Source organism: Ursus arctos, unplaced genomic scaffold (assembly GCF_023065955.2).
Source record: "Ursus arctos isolate Adak ecotype North America unplaced genomic scaffold, UrsArc2.0 scaffold_14, whole genome shotgun sequence".
Lineage (NCBI taxonomy): Eukaryota > Metazoa > Chordata > Mammalia > Carnivora > Ursidae > Ursus > Ursus arctos.
This window is the reverse complement of record NW_026622808.1, coordinates 18,022,084-18,045,335: the sequence shown is the minus strand read 5'-3', so window position 1 is coordinate 18,045,335 and position 23,252 is coordinate 18,022,084. Positions and strand designations below refer to the sequence as shown.

Below are 23,252 nucleotides of genomic sequence, written 5' to 3'. Positions count from 1 at the left end.
TCCTCAATGGTTACATAACTATAGGATAATATGATAACCTGGAAATGTTAAAATCCACAGACCCCACATTTCAGGTGTGACTAGTTTTACACGGACTCGCGTGTGTCCTCACGTGTGCATGCACTCGTGAGCGCGCGCGTGGTTCTGTGCCATTTTATCACACAGATTTCTGTAAGCATCACTGCAATCAAGGTACAGAACGGTTCTATCACTGCAAAGATCTTTTTTTTTTTAAGATTTTATTTATTTATTCGACAGAGATAGAGACAGCCAGCGAGAGAGGGAACACAAGCAGGGGGAGTGGGAGAGGAAGAAGCAGGCTCATAGCGGAGGAGCCTGATGCGGGGCTCGATCCCACAACGCCGGGATCACGCCCTGAGCCGAAGGCAGACGCTTAACTGCTGTGCCACCCAGGCGCCCCAACTGCAAAGATCTTTTGCAGTCACACCCACCCAGCCTCACCCTGGCAACCACTAATCTATTTCCCATCTCTGTAATGTTATTTTGGGAATATTGTATCAATGGCATCAGATAGCCTGGGACCCTTGGGGATTAGCTTTTTTTCACTCAGCATAATGCCCTTAAAATATGCTTACTCTTTTAACAAATAGCCACTTACCCTTTATAATTTCTCTACAAAGTAGGATTTCCCTCCATTTTATAGCTGAAGATATGAAGGTAGAGTAGTCCCCCTCTTATCTAGGGAGGATTTATTCCTAGACCCCCAGTGGATTTTCCAGAACCATTGATAGTATTGACATATATATATGTTTTTTCCTATACATACGTACCTATGATTAAGTTTAATTTATAAAGTAGGCACAAGAAGGGATTAACAACAATAACTAATAAAACAGAAAAATTATAACAAGATACTGTCATCAAAGTTTATGTGAACGCGGTCTCTCTCAAAATACCCAATTGTACCACGCTCACCCTTCCTGTGATGATGTGAGATGATGAAATGCCTAGGTGATGAGATGAGGCGAGGTGCATGATGTAGTGTTAGGCTGCTGTTCCCCTCCTGATGATGGGAGGTCCTCAGCAGGACCATCTGTCTCAAGGCTGTGGTTGACCCCAGATCACTGAAACCACGGAAAACAAAGCTGCGGATAAAGGGGACTACTGTACAGACAGGTTTAGTAATGTGTCCATGGTCACGCGGCTGGGGAGGGGACGGAGGGGATCTGACATCAAGTCTGACTCACCAGTGTGGTGATAATCCTAATAACCACAGCTCCGGACGTGGCCTCTTTAGTCAAGGTCAGCTCCTGAGGGTTATGGGGCGGGTGGGGTGGGATAAGCTGAGCAGGTGACAGGAGGCCTCCTTTAAGAACTGATGTTTGGCGCATATTTAAAAATGAATGTTTTTTCTGTGTTGGATGGGATTGAACTGATTTTTTTTTTCTTTTTCTTTTCCTCCTCATCCGTGAGATTGCTCCAATCCTGTTACTTTTAACCTCTCAAGTAGAGGCTATCAGGGCCAGTCTGGAGCCTCACCAGGGCCCAAGACCTCAACCCCTGGCACCTACCCTGGCCCATACATAGACTCAAGATTTTGATCCAGCTGCTACATTAAACAATTTTTATGTAGGACATAGAATTTACCATGTTACCCACCATTAAGTGGATAATTTAGTGGCATGACATTCCCGGTGTCATGCCACCATCACCCCTAGCCATTCTCAGGAATTCTTCAGCATCCCAAGCAGAAACTCTGTTCCCATTGAACACTAACTCCCTATAACCCCTACCCCCAGCCCCTGGTTACTTCTACTCTGCTGTCTGTTTCCATGAATTTGCCTATTTTAGGTAACTCACGTAAGTGGAACCATACACTATTTGTCCTTTCGTGTTTGGTTTATTTCACTTACTATAATATTTTCACGGTTCGTCCACGATGCAGCAGGTGTCAGAGCTTCCCTCATGTTCGTGTCCGAATGCTGTTCTGCCGTGCGTCTGTGCCACCTTCGGTTTAACCGTTCCTCTGCCGACGGGCTCCGGTTGTTTCCACCTGTTGGCTCCTGGGAATGATGCTACTGTGAACATTTTGTGTTCAAGGATCTGAGTCCCTGTTTTCAGTTCTTTTGGGTCTATACCTAGGAGCAAAATTGCTAGATCGTATGGTAATCCCATATTTAACTTTTTGAGGAACCGCCAAACTGTTTTCCGTAGCAGCTCCACTGGCGTTCCCACGAACAACGCATGAAGATTCCAATTTCTGCACGTCTTTGCCAGCACTTACTTTCCTTCCTTCCTTTTTTCTTTCTTTTCTTCTCTTCTCTTCTTTCTTTCTTCCCTTTCCATGGTAGCCTCATAGCTGTCCTAACGGATGTGCATGCTACTGTATTTAGTAGCATCTGGCTTTGCTCTTTATCTGGCATCTGTCTTTGGTCCTAAGGCAGCTAGCCTACGTGCCTACTCTGAACCCCTGCTTCCTAAGATCAGGACCCTCCATCTCTGTCCCCAGAAGTTGTCTTAGAGACCAGCCCAGGCCTGACTCAGGCATGGCCTCCTTTTTCCTTCCCCTGCTACAGCAGCGGTCCCTTTCCTGGTGCCGTTCACCCTCAACTTCACCATAACCAACCTGCGCTGCGAAGAGGACATGCAGCGTCCAGGCTCCTGGAAATTCAACTCCACGGAGAGGATCCTGCAGGGTCTGGTGAGAGCCCCGCCTACCTGTTCCAGCCCCGCCCCATGTCACCCCCGCCCCGCCCACCGGTGCCAGCCCCGCCCACCGGTGCCAGCCCCGCGCCTCGCTTCTGCCGCCGCCCCTCTCACCTCTGCCCCATTCACTTCACCAATACCCCGGCTCCCCGTGGCCTCCTCAGGGGTTCCTTCTCACCTCCCTCTCCTTCCTCACAGCTCAACCCCCTGTTCAAGAACAGCAGTCTGGGATTCCTCTTTTCAGGCTGCACGCTAGCCTCGCTCAGGTGAGACTCTCCCCAAGAACACAGCCCAACAGGTGTAGGGGACCCTCCCCTACGGGCTCCCTGACTTTGTCCATACTTGGGACAACCACGGCCACGGATACGGCACATCCTCATTGACAACAACGAGCCCCGCAGCTAGCAATTCCTAAGATGCGGGGCACTGTGCTGGCACCTCACGTTTCATCCTGTCGCACTCACCACAGCCTCACGACGCAGGAACCGAAGGTGCGACAGGCTCAGAGGACTGAGTAGCTTGTGAGGGTCACACACAGCAACCTGCATTGCGGGTTCTAGAGCCAGACTCCTGGCTCCTAGGCAGCACTGCCTCCTCCGCGTCCTTATGACCTTGCAGCGTGTGGAAATGGCCAACCCAGCAACCTCTAAGAGGGAGGGAAAGCAAGCACACGGTTCCAGAGAGAACGTGTGCTCCTAGATGGGTCAGACCCACGGAAGGCCTGCCCTGCCCTGGGATGGCTCGGGGTTGGGGAGGATGCCGTCCCTGGGGTGCAGCTGGGGGGGGAGGCAGGTGGTTGACATCACTCCACACCTCCCACATCTCTCAGAATCTATAGGTCCGGTTCGCCTCACATTCCCATTTTATCCCAGGCATCTACATCCAGCTCCCCTTCCTTCCTGGGGGAAGAGCTGGCCGAGGAGCCTAGAGGCTAAGAGCCTCAGCGAAGCCACAGCAGAGTTCAAATGCCAGCTCTGCCATTTACTGAGATCCCGGGCAGGTGCCAGAACCTTGCTGCGTCCCATTACTCCGTGTGTTACATATGATACATGGGGCCCATGCGTAATACATGTATGCTAATATATGTGTATACAGGGAGAGAGAGTTGACCCTTGGACAGCGTCGGTCCACTTATACATGGATTTTGTTTTGATAAATACAGTGCAGTGCTATAAATGTGTTTTCTCTTATGATTTTCTTATCATTTTTTCTCTAGATTACTTTATTATAAGAATGCAGTATATAATACCTATACCATAAAAAATATATGTGTTGTTTTTTTTTTAAGATTGTATTTATCCACTTGACAGAGAGACAGCCAGCGAGAGAGGGAACACAGCAGGGGAGTGGGAGAGGAAGAAGCAGGCTCCCAGCCGAGGAGCCTGACGTGGGGCTCTATCCCAGAACGCCGGGATCATGCCCTGAGCCGAAGGCAGATGCTTAACGACTGCGCCACCCAGACGCCCCCGTAAAAAATATATGTTAATTACTGTTATCAGTAAGGCTTCTGGTCAACAACACTCTAGTTAAGTTTTGGGGGGGTGACTTAGTTGTTAAACGTCTGCCCTCGGCTCAGGGCATGATCCCAGGGTCCTCTGATGGAGCCCTGCCTCGGGCTCCCTGCTCAGCGGGAAGCCTGCTTCTCCCTCTCCCACTCCCCCTGCTGGTGTTCCCTCTCTCGCTGTGTCTCTCTCTGTCAAATAAATAAATAAAATCTTAAGAAAAAAAAGTTTTGAGGGAGTCAAAAGTGACATGCAGATTTTCAACTGTGTTGGGTGTCAGTACCCCAACCTCCATGTTGTTCAGAAGTCAACTGTAAATATACAAATATGCACGCACATGTATATATAGAGAGAGAGAGGGAGAGAAAGAATAGGTGTAATTCTATAGTATATCTGTTCTATCTATACCTAATATGTACATTATACCTATATATAATATATACAACTATAACATTTATACCTATACATAATATGTAATACATAATATATTATGTATAAGTATAATAAGTATAATATATAATTATACCTATACTTCATATATAGGTATATATTACATATATGTTATATATAGACATAATATGTATAATATGTCATATACAGGTATAATACCTAATATATATGATGTATATAGGTATATTCCCTAATACATATTATATAATATACATATTACCTAAGTATAGATAATATGAGATATAGGTATAATATATAATTATACCTATACTTTATATACAGGCTTATGTTATATATATTATATATAGGTATAATAGGTATATTATGTGTAAATATAATATCTTTTATATATAGCATATATAGATACAATCCCTAATATATATTATCAATTATATATATTAGGTGTAGGTATAACGGGTATAATATATAATATGATAATAAATAAAATATAAAATAAATATGTAACAGATATATATCATATACTTAACATGTTAAGCAGATCGTTATATATTATATTTATATTATGAATAATTGCATTGCATGTGATATATAGCGTGATGGGTATAATAACGGTGGGTGTTGAGCAATACAGCCCACAGGGACGCTCTGAGGGTTAAGTGATGCGGTCATGAGTACAAAGTGCTGGGCCTGCGGCGCGCTCAGAATTTAACAAGGGGTGGTGGTTATTATAAGAGACGTTCTACCTGTGGCCCTGGAGTGTGGGAGCACTTTCTCTCCATATCTCAGTAGCGTATGGCTGGGTGCGCAGGTAGGTGGGTCAAGGTCCTGAGGCTGGAGGTGGTGCTGAGACGTGGACAGGTCATGCTCAGACAGACCCGCCCAAAGGGCATGTGTGTCTCTCCAGCCATTTAGTCTCTTGAGTCTCCAGAAGTACCCCAGCCCTGCATCCAGACTGAGTGACCTCAGCTTTTTGATTTCACTATTTGAAAACCCCAACTCTCTGCAGGAAAAGTCACCCAGCCAAGCTGTGGTCACTGTCCTGGGGCCACTGCCACCCATTTCAGCATGACCCCAGGTGCGTGTTGTGTCCATCAACACCGGTGACAGGACGTGGCTGTCGTGGCTTCCTCTGGCATCCCACATGAACACTACCCTCTGTGTACCTGCCGCACATCCAGGGCTTTCAGAGGCTTCTCCCCCAGGCAGGCAGGAGGCTTCAGGCCTGTGTGTGCTCGTTGTCTATGGAGGGCGTCCCCCTGAAGACAGCGGCTTCTGTTAACTGGGGTTTCCCAAGTTTCTGCCTTTGGGGCTGGCAAGGAGAGAGCGGGAAGGACCAACAGGTAGAGAGCTAGTTAGACTGACTGTGGTGATTCTTATCCAGGCCTGAGAAGGATGGGGCAGCCACCAGAGTGGATGCCACGTGTCTGCATCGCCCCGACCCCGAAGGCCCTGGACTGGACAGAGAGCAGCTGTACTGGGAGCTGAGCCAGCTGACTCATGGCGTTGCCCTGCTGGGCCACTACACCTTGGACAGGGACAGCCTCTGTGTCAATGGTGAGCAACCGTGATGTGGTTAGGGTCTCTTCCCCCTCACCGGGAAGCCTCTGTCCTCTGGCTTGAGAACGCACTCCCTGTCCGGCCCTGAAAGGGCTTGGCCCTGTGCACTGGGTGTGCTGATTCAGGTCTGCACTTCATGGTCTCCTCTACTTCTTGGACTGACTTCACCCTCAGAGACTTCCTTCTTGTTGGGTGCTGATGGAGAATCCCCAACGGCGCCCCCTGCTAGAACCACCTCCACTGCTCCGGGTAGCCCTGCCTCCTGTGTGGTCCTCCACCTCTCCCTTAACCCTTACCTACAATCCCCTCTCCCTCTCCCTACAGGTTTCACCCATCAGAGCTCTGCACCCATCACCAACAGTGAGTATTCAACTATGACCCAGAGTCCCCCAACACACAGGGCAGGCAAAGCATTGATGCCTCCTCATATCTTCTCTGGGAGGGACAGAGCTCCTGGGAGTCCGCAAGTTCTTTACTGTCCTCTCTGCCCCAGTTCCGAGGGAATCTCAAGCTCGTGTGGCTCAAGCCCCACTTGCAGCAGGCCTCACAAATGGTCTGTCTGCTGTGTGACTGCCTTTCTGATTTCACTGATGGGGCTTTTCCTCAGCTCCAGGGACCTCCACAGTACACCCGGGAACCTCTGGGCCTCCATCCTCCTTCCCCAGCCCCAGCCCCATGGGTAAGTACCAGTGAACGGCACATCTGTTAGAGGGGACCTGATAAGTGTAAACACATTTGACATTATTCGCTCAAATAAAGATGGAAAGTCATAGGAAATCTAGTGATAATGAGTCAATCAGCAACTTTTATTGAGCACCTACTCTATGCCAGGCCCTGGGGAATATAGCAGGGAACCCAAAACAGAAAAAAATCATTGTCTTCATAAAGCTTATATTCTCATGATGATGATGTTGATGGTGATGTTGATGATGATGGTGAATGTGGTGAGGGTGATGATGATAATGGTGATGATGTGGTGGTGGTGGTAGTGGTGGTGGTGATGGTAGTGATGGTAGTGATGATGGAGATGGTGGTGATGGTGATGGTAGTGGTGGTGGTGATGATGATGATGATGATGGTGGTGGTGGTGATAATGGTGATGGTGGTGATGATGGTGATGGTGGTGATGATGGTGAATGTGGTGAGGGTGATAATGATAATGGTGATGATGTGGTGGTGGTGGTGGTGGTAGTGGTGGTGGTGATGGTAGTGATGGTAGTGATGGTGGTGATGGTGGTGATGGTGGTGATGGTGATGGTAGTGGTGGTGGTGATGATGATGATGGTGGTGGTGGTGATAATGGTGATGGTGGTGATGATGATGATGATGGTGGTGGTGGTGATGATGGTGATGGTAGTGATGATGGTGATGGTGGTGATGATGATGGTGAATGTGGTGATGGTGATAATGATAATGGTGATGATGGTGGTGGTGGTGATGATGGTGATGGTGGTGATGATGATGATGGTGGTGGTGGTGATGGTGGTGGTGGTGGTGATGGTGACGGTGGTGGTGGTGATGGTGGTGGTGGTCGTGGTGATGGTGGTGGTCGTGGTGATGGTGGTGATGATGATGATGGTGGTGGTGGTGATGATGATGATGGTAGCGATGATGGTGGTGATGGTGGTGGTGGTAGTGGTGGTGATGGTGGTGGTGATGTTGATGATGATGGTGATGGTAATAGTGACAATGATGATGACGATAATGATGGTGATGTTAGGCCATTTGTGCATGGTAAGTCCATAGGAAGTATGTGGATTTTTCTCAGAATAAGAAGGGATGAAATACACTTTCTTGTCATGTGTGGAAATACTCCCTTCTTGTCCTTGTTCAAATCTTTAATGACTGTCAGATTCTGTCTAGGACAGACAGATGGCATCTATGCCATCACTCCCCAATCCCTCATCCATGGCAGACATCACTAAATGGTAACAACCTCCATTCTTTCTGAGTTCAAAACAGCTCCAGAGGCCTTACCAACAAAATACCCTTGGCAGTTGCTACTCATTCAGTTGAAGTTGCCACGGGATTGTGGGACAGAATTCAAGGAAATTAGGTTCCTCAGCGTGTGGAAGGCTCTTTGGTTTTCCAGGAAGGCATTCGTGAGCTGGGAAGCTCCGCTCAAGCTCTGCTGGGTCATGACTGAGAACAGGCTTGATCCAAGCCCGTCCACACCTCGTCCTGACCAGTGTCCAGAAGTTAGCAGCAAGTTTGGCCCGCACCTTTGGTTCTTCCTGCGGAGGGGTGTACATTCACAGTTCTCCTGGGGATTCACTGAGGGATCAGACACTTGGAGAAGGGGGTACAGGTGGCCGAGGGATAGTCTGTGGACGACCTGGTAGAGAAATCCCTCCCTGGGTTTCTGGGACATTCTCTGGAGTTTGTCTACTGTGTCTGCACTTTGAGGGAGCTCTCTAAATGCTGCTTACATAAATAGATCCAGAGATACCCAAGGAACCCCAGATTTTTGCCACTTCCTCCCATCCCTACAACTCTTCATACTTTCTCTTCCTGTCTTTCTGCAGATTACACCCATCAGGTCCTGACCTCCACCCCCAGCGGTAAGTAGTAATTTGGGCCCTAGCGCTGCTCTGCCTCGGGGCCCATCTCTCCTCCTCACTATGCCTACCCCACGTCCCCAGGGACACAAGGGGCCTGGAAAGCTCCAGTCTATCCCCACCTTCACTCCCAGAATCAGAAAAGACAAGCCTGGCACAGGCCTGAGGAGTGTCTCATGGCCCCATCATGGGCCCCATTTGGCTGGGGAGACCCTCCTTCCTGCCATATTCGCCTCACTGTGTTTTCTTCTCAGTTGCAACAGCCTCCACCATCTCCCCAGCAACCTCAGCGACCCCCATCCCTGCCTCCACAGGTAGGAGCTTCCTCTCTGCCATTCCTATAGTGCAAAGGTCGGGTGTACTTGGCCAGTGGGAGGTATCACATAGAGCACCGTGCCCGCTCTTTCTTTCTTTCTTTCTTTCTTTCTTTCTTTCTTTCTTTCTTTCTTTCTTTCTTTCTTTCTTTCCTTCCTTCCTTCCTTCCTTCCTTCCTTCCTTCCTTCCTTTCTTTCTTTTCTTTCTTTCTTTCTTTCTTTCTTTCTTTCTTCTTTCTTTCTTCCTGCATTAATTTAGCCCTTACTGGATGAAAGGCCCTGGTAACGCAGCAGCGAACAGAATAGAAAGGGCCCTAGTCTTTGATGGGCTTGAGCAAGAAAGAGAATAAGGACTTGAGTGTACAAAGAAGTATTGACTTACAGTCAGCATGGTTGTGGGGCGAGTTCCGCAGGTGGGGGGGGGGGGCTTCTTTCTCTTGAGTACTTGTTTTTCATTTCCAAGAAAGAAGGGAGCGGCGCGAACTACATGTGTACCTGAAAATGCCCGCCTACAGGTCCTGGTTAGGGATTTCAGCAGACTCTGGTTGGGCCAAGGGCTAACTTGCCATTCTTGGCTTCTCAGTGGCCCAAGGCAGATTTTGATCCACCCATTGACCCTGCTGAGGGTCCTGGATGACCCATCATTACTAACGCTGTCTTTCTCGAGTCTCTACTTACTCATCAGCTAGGGCCTCCTGAAGGTGTTCTGACCACTGACCACTCAGGCCAGAGGGAGCAGGGCACTGTATGGACCTGTCCGTGGTGCTAGAGTGGATGGGTTAGGAGCACACACTGTGACCACAATGCCCAGGTTTGAACTGTGCTCTGCCATTTATAGGTTGTGTGACTGCAGGCACATTATTTAACCATCCTTGGGCTCAGTTTTTACATCTGAAAAATGGGGATGAGAATACTATCTCCCTCTGAAGGGTTTGCCTCAAGGCTTAAATGTGTTAAAATTTAAGTGAAAGACTGAAAACAGGGCCTGACCCATACAAATGCAATGTGTTTCTCCAAATAAATCTTTAAAAATCAGTAAATGATCGGCTCTCACAGAAATAATTTGGGTTAAAAAAAACCCTCAAAAAAGGGGATGTCTGGAATTTCAGCCAACTGGAGGGTCAGAATGTTTGCTTTCTGTGTGATGATGCGTTTACCTCCATAGTGTAATTTTCCACACTTATCCCCAGAGCCCCTCACTTAATGCTAATGTCTGGGATCTCCTTCCTATGGAAATTGCCCATCTTGGAGGAAGCCCCTCCCCAGTCCTTGAAGAGACGAAGGTGGGATGACCCACGCTTAGGCTCACTGGCGTCTCGCTCCCGCCCCCACTGCAGCCACTGGTCCTGCCCTGGTGCTGTTTACTCTCAACTTCACCATCACTAACCTGCACTACCAGGAGGGTATGAGTCGCCCTGGTTCCGGGAGGTTCAACGCCACCCAGAGAAACCTGCAGCGCCTGGTGAGAGCCCCGCCCGCCACTCTCCTGCCTCACCCCCCCCCCCCAGGCACCACCCACCTGCTCTCTGCCACGCCCACAGAGACCCCGCCTACCTCACCTGTGCCGGCTACCTTGCAGCCCACGGGTGCCAGCCCCCACCCCTCACATTTCTACCTGCTCTCCACCCCACCCGCCCGACCTTCTACTCACTTCCCTCTCCTTTACAGCTCGGACCCTTGTTCAAGAACACCAGTGTGGGCCCCCTGTACTCAGGCTGCAGACTGACCTTGCTCAGGTGAGTCCTTGCAATCCCCGGCCAGGGCTGCCTCAAGGGCTCCCAGAGTCCAGGAGTCCCCTCCACTTCCTTCCTGCCTTCTCTGTCCATGTCCTCAGCAGAGGCAGAACTCGGGGCACCAGCTCTAGGATCAAGGCCTCTTCTGATTGTAACCACCCCCCACCCCCACTAACACCCCAGATTCTGTGGAGCCCCTCAGCAGGATGGGGACCCTAGTCTGGTCATCCTTCCAAATTCCCTCCTGTCTCCCTCTGACCAAAGAGGACATTTCCTTTAGGCTTTCAGTTCTGTCCCCAGGATGGAACTCTCAAGACAAGCGTGACTTTTCTCCTTGTTTTAACCCCAAATTCCAGCTCTTCGCCTGTCTCAGGCAGGAGCTGTCCTGTCCCCATGCCCTGAGGTTGTAGGTTTCACACTCGCAATTCGATACAAATCCTCCCACCCATTGGCTGTGTGCACAGCCCCTCAGTTGCCCTGGCCCCTTCCTGTCCTGCCCAGGGGTCCCAGGAGCCCTGCCTGGGGACTCCACCTATTGTTACCCCCACCCCCCACCCCCAGGCCCGAGAAGGATGGGGCGGCCACTGGAGTGGATGCCGTCTGCACCCACCGCCCTGACCCCGTGGGCCCCGGGCTGGACAGAGAGCGGCTGTACCAGGAGCTGAGCCGGCTGTCCAGTGGTGTCACCAGGCTGGGTCCCTACACGCTGGACCCAGACAGCCTCTACATCAATGGTGAGGGATTGCCGTCTGCGTCCACATTTCCACAGGCCCCACATCCTCCTCTCCATTCCTCCCTCTCGCTCATTACTTGCCCTCCTCACCCCTTCTCCCTCTACCTGTGCAGGTTACACCCGCCAGACCCGGGCCACCACCCCGAGCAGTGAGTATTCAGAGGCTTCAGAAGTCTCTGCAACCCTGTGAGTCCCTCTGCAACCTTAGAATGCAAACAGCCAGGAGCCCACTGCCTGCCCTCCACACCCCTGCTCCAACCCAGCCTCGGGTGAACGGGGACCTATACCAAGAAATTCCCAGACATGGCCACTCCCTCGCTGGTATCCCCAAGGTGAGGGATCTCCACCACAAACTCTTGGTTTTTTTCTCTCCAGCTTCTATGGTGGCCACATTTTCTGCAGGGATGCCAACCTCCTTTTCCAGTCCCACAGGTAGGCACTCTCTCCTCTGAAGAGGCTCCCAGCTACTCCTGTTGGGTCCTCATCACAGGACATGGGAAGAGGGGTAGAGTGGGTGGCATCTCTCAGGGGAGCCCAAGGCTGACTCCTGAGGATCTGCTGAGCCCTACCCAGGTCCCAGGGATTTCTTGAACACCAATCCCACCCCCAGCACTGGGAGTCCTGAGCTATTCTCTGTAACTTGTGTCTGAAACCTATAGGTGACCCCTGACTTCCAAATCGTCCTGCAACCCTTGGAAAGTAGAGCGCAGATCTATTCACTGATAATAGATTTGTCCGGTGGCCAGTTTGCCAAAGCTAACTCGGTAAAGGGCCAATTCTAATTCTTTTTCAGTGTCCCCAGTTAACCAAGTTACCAACAACTTGTTTTAAGGAATATTCCCTATGACTCTATCCAATAGATGCGACTTTATTCTTCTTAAAATGTCTTTATGAATATGTTCCTTGTGAATATATATAGTCTTCCTGACCAGAGTCAATGCATAAAATCATTTCATTTTAGTGGCATTTTAAGGAATGTTTGATCTGTTAAAGTCTAGGGACCATGGGGTCATTTCCACTTTTCATGAGTATTTTGTGTGTGTTTGCACCCCCCACCCTCTTTTTATTATGAAAACTGTCAGAAGTAGCAGAAACATTGAAAGAATAGTGCAGGGAACAGCCATCTGTCCGCCACAGTTGCGGACCTTTTGTCTTATTTACTTCTTGTACATAGTTCTATTATGATCTAACACAGGTGGCCCTAAACTATGCCTTGCAAAATCACACAATGGAAAGCATAGGGCTCAACACTCAAAAACCTTGTCAGTGACATGAAAAGTAGACATCTAATAAAACAGCATAGTTTTATATATGTTAAACGGCTAAGAAATACAACAGAAATTACTACAATAAATACGGCGCTAAAGAGGTCTGACATTGGCTTGCGGAAGTAGTCAGCAAACAGACTGAAGCTTGTTGAGCAATTGTGAAGAAGTTCGGGAGGGTTGCCCGAAATCCTACAGACACTGGGAACCCGAGGTGGCTATGGGTGACCCTCCTAACACCTCAGGGGTGGTGATTAAGCCGACAGGCGTTTGAGTTGTGTGCGTGCATTTTCGTGTATGCCTACAGAGCTAGCGTCAGCTGGGTACTGGGTTTAACTAGTGTTTCCTTTGTGTGTCCTGCGGACAACATCGCACATGACCGGATGGGAAACTTACGTTACGTTCACATTGTTCCCTAATGTATCGATGACCCTGAAAAATGGTGTTTTCAAAGCAAGCATTATGGCAGAGCTGATGGTACAAAGCTGTAGACATAATTTGTTTTTCTTGAACCATTTGAAATTTGAAAATAGCACAATGCTTCACTATTAAGGATTTCAGCAAGAATCGCCACAAAATCAGGACATTGCCTACGTAACCATAACAGCATTACCGTGCTTCAAAAAATAAGAATACTTTGGTGTCATCTGGCATACGGTCCATAGTCACATTTTCCCCAATGTCTCCCTTTTACGGGTGGCTTTTTTCATACCAGGGTTTAGTCAAGCTTTCCATATTGATTAGGTTATTGTCTTTTTAGTGTCTTAATTTAGAATAATGTCACTTACCACCTGTTTTTATTAGGACCACCTTGTTTTTATTGACTTTTAAAGACAACAGAACAGAAGCTGGTTTTGCCTGCTTGCTTTAAATATACTTTTGAATAAGAATTTCTTTTTTATTTCTAATTTTATTTTATTTAAATTCAATTAACATAGAGTGTATTATTAGTTTCGAGGTAGAGCTCAGTGATTCCTCAGTTGCATATAACACCCAGTGCTGACAACATCCGGTGCCCTCCTTAATGCCGTTACCCAGTTACCCCACCCCCCTACCCCCCCCACTTCCCCTCCAACAACCCTCAGTTTGTTTCCTAGAGTTAAGAGTCTCTTATGGTTTGTCTCCCTCTCTGATTTTGTCTTGAATAAGATTACTCTTGAGAGGAATTATTCACAAAGTACACCTTATTATTTGAGTACATGGCGGGGGGGGGGGGGGGCGTTAGTTGGCAAATTGCTCCTGAGGCAGATTTTCAAATGCAGCAGTGAGGGCTGAACCTGTCTGGGAGGGTTTCCAAAGCGGTCCTGGTAAGAGGAAGAAACTGGCTCAAGCCAAGTCAGTCTTACCGTCCTTAGCTCTGGGTTTCTCACCGATTCTCCTGCGGGTCCAACCCGGAGTAGGGGTTTTGAGGGATTTCTGGGTTGAGCGGAGAAAAAGACACGACCACTAGATGGCAGTAGCACCCACAAACGTTCGGCGCGGGGGAGGTGCCTCAGGGCAGGACACCTTCAAGAGGTTCTGGGTGCAGATCCCTACACAGAAGGGGAGAAGGGCAAGGGGACTCCCAGGGGAGGGGAGTGGTCGGAGAAGACAGTGTCCCGTCTAGGCGATGTCCCTCAGCAAGCAGCCTGGTGGGGAGTCTCTGGGTTAGATAGCTCTGCCCGGAGTGGGGGGTGGAGGCAGTGGCCCAGGCTCTTGGAGGCCCAGGGTTGATCTGTTTTATAATTATCGGCTGCTGGGTGCGGTGTCATGGGGCATGCAAAGCAGGCAGGCTCGGGGTGGCTGAAAGCTGCCTGTCCAGGCTATGCTTCAAACAACTGGATAGAAACATTGTGAGTTTGGTCCTGGCAGGCTTTGAGCTCATGGATCCCAGCCTGTTGTGAAGAATTAAATACCCTACGAGCTCCTGGGCAGGCACCATCTCCGGCTCTTTATGTAACACACAGACACCAGCATCTCCCGCTTCCCTATGTGGCCAAAGCTGGAGACAATGGACAATAGTTCTATCTATCTACCACTGACTCGGGGCGCGGCCTCTTCTCTCCCCGCCCCACTGCAGCTGCTGGCCCTGCCCCGGTGCCCTTTACCCTCAACTTCACCATCACCAACCTGCATTACACGAAGGCCATGCGGCCGGGCTCCGCGAAGTTCAATGCCACGGAGTCAATTCTACAAGACCTGGTGAGAGCCCCCTGCTACCCATCCCCCTTTTCCGGCTTCCTCCCCACCCTCTCTGAGTCTCCTTACTACGCTTTTGGAGGATACAGAGGGCTTGAGGGGCAGACAGTTTCTGGGTTCGAAACTTGGAACTGCCACAGGCCGGTGATGGGCCCTCGGAGTCGTGATCTTGCCTCTTGGTACCGTTTCCTCATCTGTAACACTAAGACAAGAAAAGCCCAGATCCCAAAGGGTTCTTCTGAGAATTCAGCGTTGTATTATACAGAGATGACTGGGGAGCTGCTGTTTGATTTGAAAATCTTGTGTTTTAGAACGGTGATTGCTTTTCCATTTCTTTTTCACTCCCCCACTTCTTCCTCCACAGCTCAAACCCTTGTTTGCCAATAGCAGTATTGGGTCGCTCTACATTGGCTGCAGAGTGACCACACTAAGGTGAGACCTCCTCTTTGCCTGGCCTTAGGAGATAGAGGAAGGTGTGGGCTGGTTGGGTTGGGCTGGCCGGGGCCCGGGCTAGAGAGACAAGCGAGATGCCTAGCGCGCAGAAATGACGGAGGTGCTTGCTCTCAGGGGCTAACCTGTGTCTGCACAGCCCTGAAAGTAAGCACTCCCCTCGATGCTGTGTTCAGGCACCTTGCTGGTCTCACACAGCTCTCGGCTCGGGTGCCAGTCCCGTGCACTGCCCTCTCTAGGTCATCTGAAGCCCAATTGGAGGATCAGACTTGCAAGATCTAACTAGGCCATACAGAGACAGGAAAGGGCATGCCAGCGGGCAGCATTGGGCATTTCTTTCTTTCTTTTTTTTTTTTAAAGATTTTATTTATTTATGTGACAGAGAGACAGCCAGTGAGAGAGGGAACACAGCAGGGGAGAGGGAGAGGAAGAAGCAGGCTCCCAGCCGAGGAGCCCGATGTGGGACTCGATCCCGGAACGCCGGGATCACACCCTGAGCCGAAGGCAGACACTTAACGACTGCGCTACCCAGGCGCCCCTGGGCATTTCTTTTTCATAAGAGCCTTCTTGGCAGTCCAAGCACTATTCTTTTGGCATCCCGGTGACAGTTAAAGTGCAAAGAAAATATAATCTCAGTGGAGGTTGCTGGAGGGGAGATGGGTGGGGGGATGGGGTCACTGGGGAATGGGCATTAAGGAGGACACGTGATGGAATGAGCACTGGGTGTTCCATGCAACTGATGAATCACTAAATTCTACCCTGAACCTAATAATACAGTATGTGTTAACTAACTTTAATTTAAATTAAAAAAAGAAATAATAACCTCGGTGGCTAGATGACGGAGCCACCCTGGCTTACGTGCCCCGTGTCCCAAAAGGTAACCAATATCTCTTGTAACAGTCCTGCCAAGTTAAGAGGTTTACCATACCTAAGGAAGCCCAAAGCTATAGCTTCCTGCCAGGTATTATTGTCCATCTTCCGCCCTCCCAGGAAAGATGCGGGTCATCGACGAGGGCTCATTCTCACCATAAGCAACATAGCAGGCGACACAACTGACCTTGCACCTTTGTCAGGTTTCTAGGAGACCAGAGCTAGAAGTAGCTTGGCTCAAGGTCACTTCCATCCTGTTGAGGTGCAAGGGATACGCTCTTCCTCCCCAGAAATACTCTCGGGCGGTGCAACATGCTGGATCCCCCAGGTTACCCCTTCAGGGTTAGTTTTTCCTGCTTCCCCAGATACTGGGAGCACAAGAAACAGGCACGCAGTGGCTGGGGGTCTTTGCTGGGCAGCGTCTCAGGCTCAATGCTCAAGTGCAAGAATTGGGTTGGGTCAGCCTTCCGAGAGCTGATGAATCTGTTCAGAGCCGCTCTCCAGTGCTAGGGACTGTCGATGTTCGGCTCTGTGGGTATTTGTTTAATTAAACAGTTAATTAATGAGTATTTGGCTCCGGAGCTAGGTGTGGTATATCCATCATTTCTGAACCCCACGAACATTCCAACAAAAGGGTTAGACCATTATCCACGCTGCAAAGATGGGAGAACCGAGTCAGACCACTTCCATGGATTATTCAACAAGTGACAGAGCTAAGGTTTGAACTGGAGTCATCTGACTCTAGAACACCCACTCTGGTCCTTTGTTGCACAAGGATGCAGCTTCTCTTATGAGCGGCTCATGTCTGGACCAAAAGAGCAGATAAGCAGGCAAGCACATACCAGTGGGCTGATGAAATGATGTCCTGGCAGGGATGTCCCTTTGTCCTGTTCCTGTACCCATGTCCTTCTCCCCCCAGGCCTGAAAACGGTGGAGCAGCCACTGGAGTTGACGCTGTCTGCACCTACCAACCTGACCCCTTGGGTCTGCAGCTGGACAGGGAGCGGCTGTACCGGGAGCTGAGCCACCAGACGCATGGTGTCACCCAGCTCGGTTCCTACGTCCTAGACAGGGACAGGCTCTATGTCAACGGTGAGCATCTGGAGGTGATGGGGGTCTCCATTCTGTTGATGCTCTGAGCTCTAGCCAGAGGATACATCCATGTCTCCCTCTACACTTTTCTCTCCTCGTTCTTCCTTTCCTTGTGAGATCCCCCTTCCCCACCAGGGGCTCCATCACATACAGGGAGGTGGGAAGTCAGAGAAAGGTTACAGGAGGTACCATTGGCTGTCTGGCTGGGACAGGACCTCCTGATGGGAACTCTTCCTCCTCTAATGGCCCAGCCCCTTCATCCCTCACTTAAGCCTTTCAGACATCCCACCTCGCTCTTATCCACTCCCTGCAGGTTACACCAGACCACCACCGACCTCCATCCCCAGTGGTAAGTGCCCAAATCCTAGATGGTCCCATGCCCCCACACCTTGTGGGAACAGCTGCTGCCTCTCCCCTAAGCCCAGAGCTTCATGGAGGAAGGGAGCCTTAGCGGCCTTCCCCCGCCGCTGTCTTCCGGGGCTCTGGCTGGGCATCAAGCGCCCCTGCCTCTGGCGTCTCCAACGTGATGGGGCTTCGTCTCTCTTATATCTGCTGCTTCCTCCTCAGTTGCCGTGACTTCCACACCCTCGGAAACCTCCGTAGCTCCAGTCTCCTCCAGCTCTACAGGTAAGAGCCTTCTCTCCGTGTCTCCTTCCTTCCCAGCCATACACCTTTGTGCTTTGAAATGAGAAGGGCAAGAGAGGGTGCCTGGGTGGCTCAGTCGGTTAAGCGGTTGCCTTCAGCTCAGATGATTCCAGGGTTCTGGGATCAAGTCTCGTATTGGGCTCCTTGCTCAGCGGGGAGCCTGCTTCTCTCTCTCCCTCTGCCACTCCCCTGCTTGTGCTCTCTCTGTCTCTCTCTCTCAAATAAATAAATAAGTAAAATATTCTTTTTAAGAGAAGAAGAAGAAGGGCAAGAGAGTAGGCGCACACAGCTCAAAGCGAGGGGACAGCGTGGGGAGGGTGATCCTCGGGACCACGCCCTCGTCACCACCAGTCCAGCTCCATCCCTAGGTTTGGAGAGCTCTGTGACTCTGGGTTTTCAGTCCTAGGCTGAACCAGTCACTCCTTTTAATCCGCCCTTTGCTTTCTGTGAAGGTTTTGTATCAGCTAGGTTTTCCTGCCTAACAAACGGCCCTCCAATCTCCGGGATTAACACGGTCCTCTACTGCTGCTCGCTGGCATAGAGGTCAGCGGGACAGTTCCTCCGCTCTGAGCCAGGCTCCCTTATGTGTCTGCGCTGCCCTGAAACTTAGCTAGGAGACTCTGCTCTGGAGGATGCCTGACTGATGGCTGGGGTGCCTCAGTCTCCTTCAGGTGGCCTCTCATCGTCCCACAGACTAGCTCTGGCTCCTTCCTTTGCTGGTCGTGGGCTTCCTAGAAGCAGGAGAGGGCAAGCCTCGGCGCACAGGCACTTCCCAAGCTTCCGCTTGCACCACGTTTTTCTTGTCCCCTTGGCCAAAGCAAGTCATGGCCAAGTCAGAGTCAGGAGGTGGAGAAACAGACTCCCACCTGTTGGTGGAAGGGGCTGCAAGACCACACTTCCAGGGTGCAGGGCACGGAGTGAAGAATTTGTGGTCACTTTCACAGTCTACCCCAGGTGGCCTGCCAGGGACCAACTTGTGACCGTGTTGGCCTTAGGGGACCCAGGGGCTCAGTTAGTGAGATTAGATGCAGTGGTACATTCTGGAGCAATTCTCAAAGCTTGACCTTCTGCTCGAATGGAATGGAAATAGTCACGGGCAAAGCCAGGACTAATTGCCAAAGGGCAGAGACTGAAGCAGAGGAAGCAGGTGGTGGCAAGGACAAAATGACTACAAGGCACGGCAGCGGTATTCACTGACTGTGGGTCACATCAAGGGCACCCTGCTTCACACGCACGGGCTTTGACCCCAGCAGGTGGACGCTGCTGTTTCCCTGTTAAAGAGAGGCATAGACGGGTTCTAGGGGGTCTGGGTATTTTTCTGAGGTCACACAGCCAGTGGATGGGCAGGACTCATGTTTAAGTCATTCAAACTCTAGAATCTGAGCTTCTTCTCCAAAATAGCTGTGTGGCTTTGGGGAAGTGACTTGACTTCTCTGAAACTTTTTTTCAGCCTCTGTCATTTGGAGTAAAAGGATTCACTTCCAGGGTTTGTTTGAGGACATGAGGTAGTGGATGGAAAGTTCTTAGCACAGAGTGAGCTCTTACCAAACGTCAAGTCTTACTATTACTGCGGTTTTTACTGTCATTATTAATATCATTACTATTAGTAGAATAACAAAACAAGGGTTCCCATTTGGGGCGGAGATATTCTGAGCTCTCGCACCGGTTGTGAATATACTGGGCACCAGGGACGTGGATCCAGACTTTACCCCACTATCCCTAAATCCAGCTTAGGCAGGGACTCAGAGCACGGCTTCTCTCCCAACCTCACTGCAGTCTCTGGCCCCGACCTGGTTCTGTTCACCCTTAACTTCACCATCACCAACCTGCGCTACACGGAGGACATGCAGCTGATGGGCTCAGCCAAGTTCAACGAAACAGAGATGATCTTGCAGAGCCTGGTGAGAGCCCCACCCACCTCAACCCTCCACTATCCACTGATGTCTTCCTACCCAATGATGCCAGCCCCACTCACCTCTCCCATGCCCCACCTACCTCCCCATGCCCCGCCCCCTCTTCCTGCCTCCCCCCATGCCAGTCCCACCCACCTCTTCCACGTCCTGCCTACCTCCTGCATGCCCCACCCACCTCTCCCTGCCTCCCAACTGATGCCAGCTCCATCCAGCCCTCCCCAACCCTGCCCTTGTCCAGCTCAGTCCTTCTACTCACCTCCCTCTCCTTCAACAGCTCAGACCCTTATTCAAGAACACCAGTGTCGGTCCCCTCTACTCTGACTGCAGACTGACCTCGCTCAGGTGGGACCCCCAGGAGATGGCCCAGTGAGGCACAGTGGAGATTCTTACCATGGGCTGGGTCCTCCCTTTAGCCTCAGCCCTTTTCAGCTCCCAACCTGGAGTAGCCACTGTCCTTTGGGCTGTTGGCCCCCAGGCCCTGTTCTGGACCTTCCCATCCTCCTGAGCCTCAGATCTCCCATGCAATATTTAGTAGGAACAAAATAACAAAACACAGCAACTGGAAAGTTTGCCCCGAAATCCTTTATAAAGGATGCAATCCCCAGTCTACTGTACCTCCAACCTCACACCGCATGTAAATAGTTTCGAAGGCTAACACACAGCAAGGACTTAGCATGTGTTCGACATTGGGGTTCCTGATGCATGGTCACTCTTGACACTGGGGGCCAAATGGTTATTGTCACGGGCGGTTGTCTCTGCACAACAGGGGGTTCAGCAGCCTCTTGGCCACTGGATAGATGCCTGTGGTATCCCAGCCCCCAAAGTCGTGACAACCAGATCTGTCACAAGACATCGCCAAAGGTCTCCTGAGTCACTGGCTGAAATGCTTCCTGGCCATCATTTCCCTAGACTCTCTTAACAGCACTCCTATTATCCCTATTTTACAGATGAGAAATCAAGGCACCAGCAGGTTAAGGAACTTCCCCAGAGCCAATGGCTGCCAAATGGTGGAGCCAGGATTCAAGCCCAGCCTCCTTAGGGTCCATGCCCTTTCCCACTAAGCGTGCTTTGCTTCTTTTCTCTGGGAAGAACCATAGGATCGCTCCCCTTCCCCATAATCCCAGCCTTCAATTCCCTGCTCCCTTCCAATGCAGACACGTGCAGCTTGGCCCCACTTTACCGAACGATGGGGCTTCGGAGCGCGAGTGGGCTTCTCCATCCCAAGGTCCCCTGGAGAGTTAAGCCTCAGTGGGCATCTCCCCAGGATATCTCCATGCCTCCAAAAATAGAATTTGAGAAAGGATTCCCTCGCTGTGGTGCTGGAATAGAGGGGGATGGAATGAAGCGCTGTTTCTTAGGGCCTAGCCCAGGTTGCTGATGGCAGAGTGACCTCTCCACTCCCCTGGCCTGGAGAACCACAAATTTTCTTTCCATCCACAAACATTGCTTGAGCACCTACTGTGTCCCAGCTCTGTGCTGAGCTCCGAAATCTCCATGGAGGCCAAAAGCATAGACTCTGCCATCAAGAAGAGTGTATTATATTAATTATATGTAAACACATTTATACAAATTAATTATCTGTAATTATTATATGTGAATTATGTAATTAATTCACATATAATTAATAGTAAAAGTAATGGCACATAAAATAGTGGCAGACACTGCCCTAGCACTTAGGGATGTGCCGGATACTATTGTAAGCCTTATACTTACATCGGCAGACTTAATCCTCACAAGATACACCTGAGTACCATGATTATTCCCATTTTCGAGATGAGAAACTGAGGCCCAGAGAGACTATTAGAGTGTTGGGATATGGGAAGTGTAGTGGGTGTGGAAGGACTTGGAGTGGCAGCTCATACCTGGAGAGGAGGTCGCTGTGGCCAGGAGGCACAGCTCTGGGCCAGGAGGACAGATTCAGGGAGAGGGAACCACAGGTGGCGAGCAGAGCAGAAACGCTCTCCTGCCAGGGCGGAGGCAGAGATAGGCGCAGGGCGGCCGGGTGGACGCCCAGATGGGGTGTGTGTGTTGGGACGGGCACAGCGGGGCTTCATCCGTAGGGAGCCAGAGGATTTCAGCAAACTCCTAATGAGGGAAGATTCCCATTTTAAGTGAAACCTGGTGCTGTGATGATGACAGCGGGTCGGGAAGCACGGGGAGGCCTTTTCAGAATGTGGAGCAAATTCCCTCCGCGCTGGGTGACGGCCTCCCGGGGCCTGTCAGCAGGAGCCCCGCTACTTCCTAGCCTTCCCCATGGCACCCCCATAACGGTACCCCCGAGAACGCTCCGCAGATGGATCGTAATCAGCTGCACCGCTGTGTCCTGCCCTCCGCAGGCCCGAGAAGGCTGGAGCAGCCACCCACGTGAACGCCCTGTGCTTCGGCCGCCGCCACCCCCCCGGGCCCCGGGCTGGACAGAGAGCGGCTATACTGGGAGCTGAGCCGGCTGACCCATGGTGTCACCAGGCTGGGCCACTACGGCCTGGAGGAGGACAGTCTCTGCGTCAGTGGTGAGCAGCGGCCCCCTGCGCGCTGCTGAGCGGTCAAGCTCACGGTCCACCCCCTACCCCCTCACCCCTGTCTTCTTTATTCCTGCTGCACCTCAGCGCCTCCCCTCTCTCCTGTGCTCTCTCCGCAGGCTACACCCACCAGACACCAGTAACTGCCCCCAGTGGTGAGTACTCAGGGGTCTTCAGAGCGCCCCCCCCCAACCAGGGAAGGAAAGCAGCAGGCCCCTGCCCACCAGGCCCCTGCTCCAGCTGTCAGGGAGGGTAGGGGTCGGGGATGCAGGCTGGGAATTCACTGCAGTAAGATTCCGCTGTGCGTCACCTCTGTGCTGTTGGCTGGACACAGAGAAACGGCCAGCGCGTGGGGGTTGGGTGGATGCAAGAAAGTTCCCAACGTGGGCTTGAATAAGTAAGAATGTTAGGTGGTAGATTGTCTCCTGTAGGTCCTGCCCACCTTCACCTGCTGCGTGGGACGGTCTCAGGTTGTCCGCACTGGGGGTTCTGACATTAGGTGCCCAGGGACCCTCAGCACGTGCTACGGTCTCCAGTGAAATAGGCCCAGGTCCCAGGCCCTGCCCCTGTATCCACCCCGGGCCTGACTCACGGTGGCCTGTCCTCTCCCTCCCCTGCTGCAGCCACGGGACAACCCCTGGTACCATTCACTCTCAACTTCACTGTCACCAGCCTGCGCTACACGGAGGACATGCAGCCGCCCCGCTCCCTGAAATTTAACAGCACAGAGAAGTCCCTGCGGCTCCAGGTGAGAGCCCCGCCCACCTCCCCTGCCAGCCCCGCCCACCCAGCCTTCATCCCGCCTACTGATGCCAGGCCAGCCTTTTCTGCCCAGTCCTTGGGAG

The 23,252-nt window shown here is 51.0% G+C and overlaps 1 protein-coding gene across 1 annotated transcript in view; it reads left to right on the top strand.

Moving 5' to 3' along the window:
• The window catches only part of MUC16 (mucin 16, cell surface associated), a 108,419-nt gene that overhangs the window by 58,415 nt on the left and 26,752 nt on the right, over nt 1-23,252 (top strand). The window contains 23 exon segments of the mRNA XM_057311252.1: nt 2,538-2,662; nt 2,866-2,933; nt 5,962-6,134; nt 6,462-6,497; nt 6,745-6,816; nt 8,663-8,698; nt 8,950-9,009; nt 10,347-10,471; nt 10,678-10,745; nt 11,304-11,476; nt 11,589-11,624; nt 11,851-11,907; nt 14,800-14,921; nt 15,283-15,350; nt 17,158-17,330; nt 17,644-17,679; nt 17,898-17,957; nt 19,426-19,480; nt 19,705-19,876; nt 20,163-20,230; nt 22,225-22,276; nt 22,278-22,430; nt 22,958-23,155. Coding sequence (XP_057167235.1) covers nt 2,538-2,662; nt 2,866-2,933; nt 5,962-6,134; nt 6,462-6,497; nt 6,745-6,816; nt 8,663-8,698; nt 8,950-9,009; nt 10,347-10,471; nt 10,678-10,745; nt 11,304-11,476; nt 11,589-11,624; nt 11,851-11,907; nt 14,800-14,921; nt 15,283-15,350; nt 17,158-17,330; nt 17,644-17,679; nt 17,898-17,957; nt 19,426-19,480; nt 19,705-19,876; nt 20,163-20,230; nt 22,225-22,276; nt 22,278-22,430; nt 22,958-23,155 — 2,186 coding nt within the window.